The sequence below is a fragment of the Globicephala melas genome, chromosome 20, assembly GCF_963455315.2.
Source record: "Globicephala melas chromosome 20, mGloMel1.2, whole genome shotgun sequence".
NCBI lineage: Eukaryota > Metazoa > Chordata > Mammalia > Artiodactyla > Delphinidae > Globicephala > Globicephala melas.
Window position 1 is genome coordinate 35,457,755 of NC_083333.1, and position 9,195 is coordinate 35,466,949.

The 9,195-nt window shown below is 43.7% G+C and overlaps 1 protein-coding gene across 1 annotated transcript; it reads right to left on the reverse strand.

Moving 5' to 3' along the window:
- Positions 1-261: 261 nt before the first annotated feature.
- On the reverse strand, positions 262-5,761 carry LOC115845401 (intercellular adhesion molecule 1). Its single transcript, XM_030843295.2, is given in 8 exon segments — positions 262-470; positions 666-707; positions 710-907; positions 1,574-1,843; positions 2,379-2,657; positions 2,911-3,231; positions 4,104-4,370; positions 5,707-5,761. Coding segments are annotated over 8 exon segments (1,641 nt in total).
- Between the last annotated feature and the right edge of the window lie 3,434 nt (positions 5,762-9,195).

Sequence of the window (9,195 nt, forward strand, 5' to 3'; positions counted from 1 at the left end):
CAGGCAGGATCTTCTTTTCTGAATCTGAGAGTGGACTGGTAAATCACACAGCAAGGAGCAAGAGGCCCTCTCACCAGTTAACACTGAGACTGAATTCCTACTCAGAGGAGCGGAGCTTGTGGGTGGATTGGATCCACAGGACATGAGGGCCTGTTTCAGGACACAAAGGATAATGTCTCTTCCTTTCTCTTCTACTCCCTCTTCCCTCTCTCAGGAAACCCCAGTAGTAGAGGGTGCCTTCAACCAAATAGCTGTTTCTAACTAACAGTTCTGTGCGATGTGCTTTTCTGCTTGTTGAACAGCAAACTGGCTTTCCTCCTCTTTGTTCTTCTCCTTCTGCCTATAGGGCAAGTTCCTCCTCTCTATCTTGCAGGGCTGATAGTTCAAACACAGTGCTATGATGATTACGCCCACTCCAAGGATGACAATAATAATGACGAAGATGGTGGAACTGACTCCTTCATCCAGTCCTGCCCAAGCACAGAAGACAGAGAATTGGGAGTGATCGAGGGCAGGAGAATCGCCCCACCGCAGTCCACAAGGCCCATTTGTCAGTCTCACCCTCCCCAGCCCACCGAAATCGTTCTTCTTTCCATGTTTGTTTAAGAATCCCAGCCCCTGGGGGATTTCCATCCTGGGCCTGGCAGCAGGGGAGCTGCAGTCACCTTGAACAATGACAGCAATGTCTTTGCTGACAGAGCCCAGCGGTTAGTGGCTGTGCAGCAGTAGGTTCTAGAGTGGCCCTGGGTTGCCTTCTGTGGCACTTCAAGGTCAAAGATCGTTCCATTCCAGGTACACGACAAGATTGGTGTCGGGTTTCCCTTTGGGACACAGGCAAGCATCTGCTCCATCCCTTCCAACCAGGTCTGATTGCCAGGGCAACCAGATTCCTCTAATCGTGGCTTGTCTGGAAAAACAGGTCCCCAGAGGGGCCAGCTCAGGGCGCCACATTCCCTTGTCTCCATCATGCTCGGCTCCCTGTCCCTCCCCTAATCCAGACGCTGTGTCTCCTCCACCCAATAGCTTTCTTTCCCAAGGGGAGGACCATCAGTTCCCTGCTTTGAGCTACTCTTTTTCCTCCTTGGACGAGACTGAGATGCAGCACAGGGCATTTTAATGGATTAAGACTAAATGATCTGAACTGCTTGATCAATGATGGCCCTGGGGTCCCTGCTTCCCATCTTTGCTTCTCAGTGAGTGAGAACATGGGTAGGGGTGAACCCAGAGACAACGATTTTTCTACTTTTCAAAATTCAAGTTTTTATGAGGAAATTTCCCTCCTCAGCATAGGCTCCAACTATCGATTCCTATGTTCTCAGCCTTTGGCCCTCAACTAATACTGCCTGATCACTTTAACCACTTTTTCTTTTCTCTTCCTGGTTTCCCCCTAGGGTTCTCCCTACTCACTTTCCTAGGGGTAAGGCAAGCTTGAAGAGCTTTAATTTTATTTTCTCCTTTTTTTTTTAAATGAGAAAAATGTGGCAACTCTAATAATGAAGCTGCTGGCCAAGATCTCTGGAAATGGAACACTAATCATCCTTGTTTTGACAAGAAAGATCAGGCTTCTACTCACATAAGACATGAAGTTGGATCACAGTGGTTTTGCTCAACCGCTGACCCTGAACCTCCAAAGAGGCCTCACAGGAGAAATTTTGGCCATCATCTTCCTCCCTGGCGGTAAGTAAAAGCCAGGCAGGCTCCCCAGGGGCAGGGAGATCTGGGGCTCCCTGAAGCAGACAAGTAGGGCTGGGTGATGTTAATACATGCCCTGAGCAGGTCACGTTAGTTTCTGTCGCTGCCAATGGGTATAATTCTTCTATCTCCAGGATTGGCGGAGGGAAGCCTATAAAGAAAGGAAAAAGAGAATGAAACATATTTCTCAAAACTGACAGCCACTTCTGTACTCTTGCTGCTGGTGACACCCCTCGGGCAGGCGGAGAGCAGGGGAAAGACTCTGGATACCGTTACTGCTTCTGTGCTGACTGGCGGGAGCGACGAGATGCTGTGGGAATTTGCGAGCTTCTCTTGTAACAAGTGCCGCATGCACATATCTGGCTATGCCTCTGCTGCAAGGATAGCGAGATGTCTTTTCATCTTATACATTTCCTCCTCACTTCAAATCATTGTTCCTAGGAATAAGTTCAAGCATTCAGAATCACTCTGTAAGTATGATGGCCTAAGGAAACAGGGTGAAGGCTAGATAGAACTACTGCCTCAGCGCATCCCTGCGCTTAGAGAAAGATGAAAACTAACGTTCACTTTGGAGTATACCTAGCAAAGATTAGTAGGGAAATTTGCAGTTGAATCACCAAGGCTTTACTATGGACATTTTCAATGGCAGAGAACTGTCAAGGGAAGGGAAGAGGCAGGTCACTTACTATAGACATGCACTGGCTCTCTTGTTTTGTGTTCCATTGGACCCAGAGATACAAGGCAAGACAGCTCCTGATCACCAGTCTCCATGGCCCGAACACTGGCATTGGCCCATACTGTGTCTCCCTCCCAGGAGAGGAAGGGCCTAAGCTCCTGGTCTCCCAGGAACATGCGGATCATTACCTCTTCAGCTGGGAACACCCTAGCCACCTCACAGCTCGTGGTCTCTGCCATCCCAGCTTCCAGAAGTGAAGAGACCCAGATTTGGGGGCTCTGAGAGAATTCTGCCAAGAAATGAGGAAAAGGAAAGAAAGGAGAAAAGCCATGATAAATCACACGTCATATAGGACCCCACAATGTAGGGAGTGGGGCTAGAAGCTCTCTGTCCCCCACAGTGAGTTTAAAACTCAAGTCAAGGTGGAGCTCAATTACCCTTACACCCTCATCCTAAACACTATGGGAAATGAGGGCCAAAGGCCAAGGTAAGCTGAGGAAACTGAGCCCCAGGATTCCTTCCACACCTGGGCTCTGACTCACCAAAGATTCGGAGCACCTTGAGGGCTGAGCTGCTGCAAAAGAGCCCTCCACCATGTGAACTCAGGCCCAGTTCTGCATGGCAGGAGAAATTGCACCTGTCATCCTCCCTTTGGGCTTTGACACTGATGGTGACCTCAGCTCTTTGGGAGGCCACAGCCAAGCTCCTAAAATTCTTTCTATGTAGTTCTTGGTTATCCTGGAGAAGGGTAAGGGTGAGGTTTTCCAGGGCTGTGACACTGGGCACATGGCATGTCACTGTAAAGGCATCATCCACAGCCACCCATTCAGGGTGCAGCTCCATGATCACTTGCGCTGGTGGCTCTTTAAGACAAAAAGGTGGGCTTGATGAGAGAAAGATACTCAACTCTCCAGAAAGAACTAGTATAGGACAGGAAGCCTGTGACAGAAGGTGACCACTACTCTTAAACCATCTGATGAACAGTGTCAGCTTTCTGCCCTAGATGAGATGAGTTAGCCTTCTTCGTCCCATCAAAGGTGGCTAAAGCCAAGAAATGTTAACTGGTGAGGGGCCCCCTGCTTTGATAGTTGCTGCCATTCTGGAGAGCTTTTCCCTCTTACCAGAGGTGCTTCAGAGGCACGAGCAACTTCTGAGGAGCTTCTTACCGTCACACGAAAACGACACCCTAGCTAACCAAGCTCTGACACCCCAGAGATCACACTTATTCTTATGGATACATCTTTGCCAAAGCTATTTGCCTACCTGAGAGAGGCTCCTCGCCCATTCCCATCACTTCAAAACCTAACCATTTGCAGGAATGAAGCTCAAGGGCCTCCTTTTCTGTGGAGACTCCTCCAGCTACCCCAGCCTACAAAGACCCCGCTTTCCCTAATCCCTGTTTATTCTAAAAATTTGTGACAAATAATTCAACAATGATTTTATACTTTTTTGATAACTTATAAATTAGCATCATTAGCAAATGCCTCCTGTATTTGAACATATTCTCAAAAGCACAGATGTCTGGATGCGCTCTATGGTCTGCTCCTAATTTAAAGGCCTACACCAAAGGGAAAGAGATATAATTGGCTCTAGAATCCCTACAGTAGGACAGAAATCTTTATTAAGGGCCACAATTCTCTCGCCTAAAATAAGTCTCTTTCTAATTATTCCCTAAAGAAGGCACCGTCATGTTCCCCCACTCTTCCCTTCCTCCCCAGCCCTCAGCCCCACTCACGGTACACAGTGACGCCAAGGCTTATGTCCTTTTGGATCCCTGCACAAGAGAAGAAGCACTGCAGGATGGAATTCTGTGTGACATCTTCCAGGTGAAACTCCTTCCACTGAGGCCCTTTGCCCACCTGGGTTTTCTTTAATAAAGTCTCAATTCCACTGGGTCCCAGGTCTGGACAGGTGGTGCTGCAGTTGACCATTAGGGACTGCCCATACTTTACAAGGGCCTGATGTGGCCAAACAGAAACCCCAAATAGGTCTTCTGCAGCCCCTGAAAAGGTCAACCACATATGCCAAAGACTCTGGTGAGGACCACAAGACCCAAGAAAGAAAATACAGAGCCTATTCTATCTAGTTACAGGTTAGAGAATAGGAAACCTACCCTGAATAAAAAGGTACAGGGGACAAACAAGAAAAAGACCCTTAAGGAACAAGTTAGAATCCTGACTCTACCACCATTCCCTCCTCTCAACATCTTTCTTGGGATCTCGATTTCTCTAATAGTGTCACCATGGAAACTATGGCGTTGCTAAAAATCATGCCCAGGAAACCATTCTCTTCCTTAACTTCCAGAAATCTTGGAAACTTCCAGAATTGGCTGCTGAGGGCCCTCATGGGGTAAGTAGACCCCTGAAAAAAAAGAGCTTTGTTACTTATACCTCAAAGCAGTGTTTCTCAAATTATGGTCTAAGAATTGCCTTCACCAGAATTATGCTGGAATGCTTGTAGATTGCAGATTCCAGCTCCACCTCAGACTGAATGATTAAGAATTTGTGAAGGCAGGACCTGGAAACACTCAAGGGAACAAAACAAGCACTCCTGGTGACCTTTGTGCACACCAAATTATGGGAACCACTGGTATAAACGTGACTCCCAGGGTCACTCATTTCCATGGAACTTTTCACCTCTTCTTCTCAAAGTGAGACTATTCCATTTTGCTTTGGTGCTAAGGCAACAGATGTTTTTGGATGCTTAAGAGTTTAGTCTGTTAGGGAACTCTTCTCAGGAACAGTGAGAGAGACATCAGGTAAGTTTTAAATGTCTGATATAGGTGAGGGGCACAGTGTCCCGAAAACGTCCCTTACCGGTCCCCTTTAGCTATTCCATGTCCACCATCTACTTCATCTCCCAAATACTAGTCCCTTCTGGGAATACACAGCTCTTGCAGCAATGTTACCCACTAAGGCTCCAGTTCCTTTCTTGCCATCTGGAGAACTCGCTCTTCACAACTGCACTATGGGCCCTGTCCTATCGAGATCCTATTGTAGCTCATCGTGACATAAAAGATGGCAACAAAGAAGTAAAAATATTCCCGAGAGCAGAATAGGACAGTCCAGGGGCAGCAGGGAGCCAAGCAGAGAAGGTATATTTCTTAGAGAGGGTTTTTTCTGATGGTCTATTATCCTGTCCCTTAATGTGGGTTTTCCCAGTTACAAGCCGGAAACACCTATGATTCTGTGTCCTAGATCCAAGAAATAGGACTCTCTCCCAAGGGTCCAGATGAGTGAATACTAAAGTGTCACCCCACTCAGGATTTCCTAACCTCTTTCTCATTGACCTGTGCCCTGGCACATACTAGCTAAAGAAACTTTCCCAAATAGCCTCACCTGGGCAAGGAATCAGGGCCAGCAGGGCCCAGACACCAAACAGTAGCATTTCCATCCTTATGAGAAGCGCCAAAAGTTGGAGAGAAAGAAAGGAGACAGCAATGCTGGAGAAAGTGACAAAAAAAGAGAAAAAGGATACAGGAAATTCTTTCTTTGATACTGTTCAAAGTTAGCTCCTTCCCTAAAAGCTTGCATGGTCTGGAGAAATTGTAGCAAGAGTGTCAGTGGTATGGAGGTACGAAAAGAAATTCTTGCATCTATTTCAGTTTGGTTTATGTGCATAGCAAAAAGACATAGGAAAATATGAGAAATAATGAAGGAGATATGAAATTAAGTGAGATTCCTATATAAGCTTGTATTGCACTTACCTGTTTACATGTTTGCCTCTGAGTCAATAGAAGATGGCTGTTAGCATAGACATATGAAAAGTGAGGTTTAGAGAGATGAAATTTGGCAGTGTTTATCTGGCAGTCCAGTGGAAAGTGACCCTGAATCTAGAAAACATGTTCACTCAAGTCCTGTTCTCTTATGGGAGAAATGCTTCTTCAGGACTCTCTCTTCATGACCTCTATGAAATATCCCTCAAGATAATCCATCTCTTTCTGATCTACCTCCAGGTTCACCAAGCAACATTTGGATTACTACTTTGGCTTAGTTAAATCTTAAGTGTCCACTTCTTTTCTCTGCCAATCCATACCAAGTTTTTCTTTCAAAACCCCATTCAAGCAAATTTCTTCTAAGAAAGGACTTTCTTGACTAATCCTATCCCACTTCATAATCCCTCACTTATTACACATTATCTGTACCTCACTTTATGCCAAACACGATTTCTGAAGCTATGTATATTAAAATGTAATTCACCTCAGTGCATTATTTTAATGATGTAATCATTACTGTACTAGGAATTCTTTAAGAACAAGAGATAATACTTTCATCATCTTGCATCTCCAGCACCTGGCACAGTGCCTAGCATATTATGGATATTCCATAAATGAGTGACTATCCTCTAATTCTCCATTTTAATTTTCATACACTGGGTTGTGTACAAGTCTACCTTTACTTGTATGCTGGTCTGAAAGAGAGTTGTTTTTTTTTTTTTTGGTCTTTTTTATACACGCATAAAACAATAGGCATATCAAAATTTACACTCCCAAGTAAATGCTACCATTCAAAACAATCACTTTGGGAGGCTATAAATTTAATCCAGTGATGACACTATCATTCAAAACATTTTTGGGAAGTGATTTAGAACTGGCTTTTAAGCTACATAAGAAATATCAGTCTCTTTATTAAGCTATTCTGTTGGGTTGGCCAAAAAGTACCTTCGGTTTTTAAGTAAAAATAAAAGACACATTTTTCATTTTTACCAAGAACTTTGTTGAACAATGTATTCACCCTTTTGTTCCAATACCTTCTGCCATTTTTCAGGCAACTTCATAATTCCATCTCCCCAAAACTTTTTATCTTTTTGAGCAAGGAACTGTTCCAGGTGCCTTTTACAGTCTTCCAGGGAATTGAATTTTCTTCAATTAAGAGGATTTTGTAAAGACCAAAATAAATAGAAATCCGAAGGTGCAATGTCTGGTGAATACGGCGGATGAATCAGAACTTCCCAGCCGAGCTGTAACGGTTTTTGCCTGGTCATCAAGGAAACATGCAGTCTTGCCTTATCCTGATGGAAGATTATGCATTTTCTGTTGACTAATTCTGGACGCTTTTCGTCGAGTGCGGCTTTCAGTTGGTCTAACTGGGATGGAATTAATCATTTGGTTTTCCAGAAGGAGCTCATAATAGAGGACTCCCTCCCAATCCCACCGTATACACAACATCACCTTCTTTGGATGAAGACCGGACTTTGGTGTGGTTGGTAGTGGTTCATTTCGCCTGCCCCACGATCTCTTCTGTTCCACATTATTGTACAGTATCCACTTTTCATCTCCTCTCACAACTTGTTTTAAAAACAGAACATTTTCATTACGTTTAAGTAGAGAACTGCATGCATAAATATGGTCAAGAAGGTTTTTTTCACTTATGTGGAACCCAAACATCAAAGCAATTCGCATAACCAAGCTGGTGCAAATGATTTTCAACCCTGATTTGGATATTTTGAGTATGTGGGCTATCTCCTGCATGGTTTAACGTCGATTGTTCTCAATTAATGTCTCGATTTGATCACTATCAACTTCATCTGGTCTACCTGACCATGGAGCAGCGTCCAGCGAGAAATCTCCAGCACGACACTTTGCAAACCACTTTTGATACTTTCAATCAGTCTCAGTACGTTCTCCATACACTGCACAAATCTTTTCTTGCATTTCGCTTGCGTTTTTACTTTTCTTGAAATAATAAAGCATAATATGCCAAAAATGTTGCTTTTTTCTTCCATCTTCAATACTAAAAGGCTACACAAAAATTCACCAACTTTGATAAGTCTTTTTTTAAATGCACGCTGATATTGACAGCTGTCACATACAATCTAACATAATTGTTTCCAATGAAGTTAAAGACAACTAAGTGCTACTAGAGCCATCTTACGGTTAAAAAAACCAACGAACCTTTTGGCCAACCCAATATTATTCTTTGGACAAAAGTGATATTACTCAGTCACCTTATTCCCCAAACTTAGCTCTGAGTAACTTACATCTCTTTCAAAGGAAGACCTCCTAACATGAAGAGATTCTAAATAAAGTAACCTCAGACTCTGAAGGGCATTTCAAAACAAGTGTTTTGAGTAACAACAGCTCTGCTGAAAAGAGTACAAAAGCCCCAATTGGGACTACTTATATTCATACATTCTTTCAGCAAACAATTATCGAGCCAGGCTTGTAGTAAGGTGTTGAAGTTACCAAGATTTATCCTATGACATAGGAATTCCTGGTAGTTGGAGGGAAAGACAAATGTAAACACAATTAACAATATACTGTGCCGAATGTTATCATAAATATTGAGAGGGAGTAAAATGAGAATTAAATGAGTTAATTCAAGTGTTCAGTCCAACTATTGGCACCTAAGTCTTCAATAAATGTGATGATGGTGATTGTGCTGTTCTTTGATGCTGCTGATAATGACAAGCAAATTGATCAGGGAGCATTGAGGAGGGAATCATTACTTCTCTCTGAAGGAGTTGAGACGGTCTCTCAGAAAGGTCCCCTTTGAGCTGCATTTTCTATTATGTGCAGAAGTCTGTTAAAGCATGAAGTGATATGGAGAAGAGGTCAGGCCAGGCTTATTTGAGAAAATTAGAGAAGTTCATCCTCGTTTTCCCTGTGGCATGTTATGATCAGGTACTGAAACATGAAATTTTATATTCATTTTCTTAATGAAAAAGAAAGTGGCATCCCTAATGGGAAACAGTTTTTAAATCTTGAAATCCCTTTTGCTCACTCTGTAGACTATACCTAAATTAAAGGTTTAAACTGTCGGCTATTCTAGGCCTGTACTCCAGCCACTAAAGGGTTGCAGGGAGAGTGGTGGGCAATGAGGGGAGGG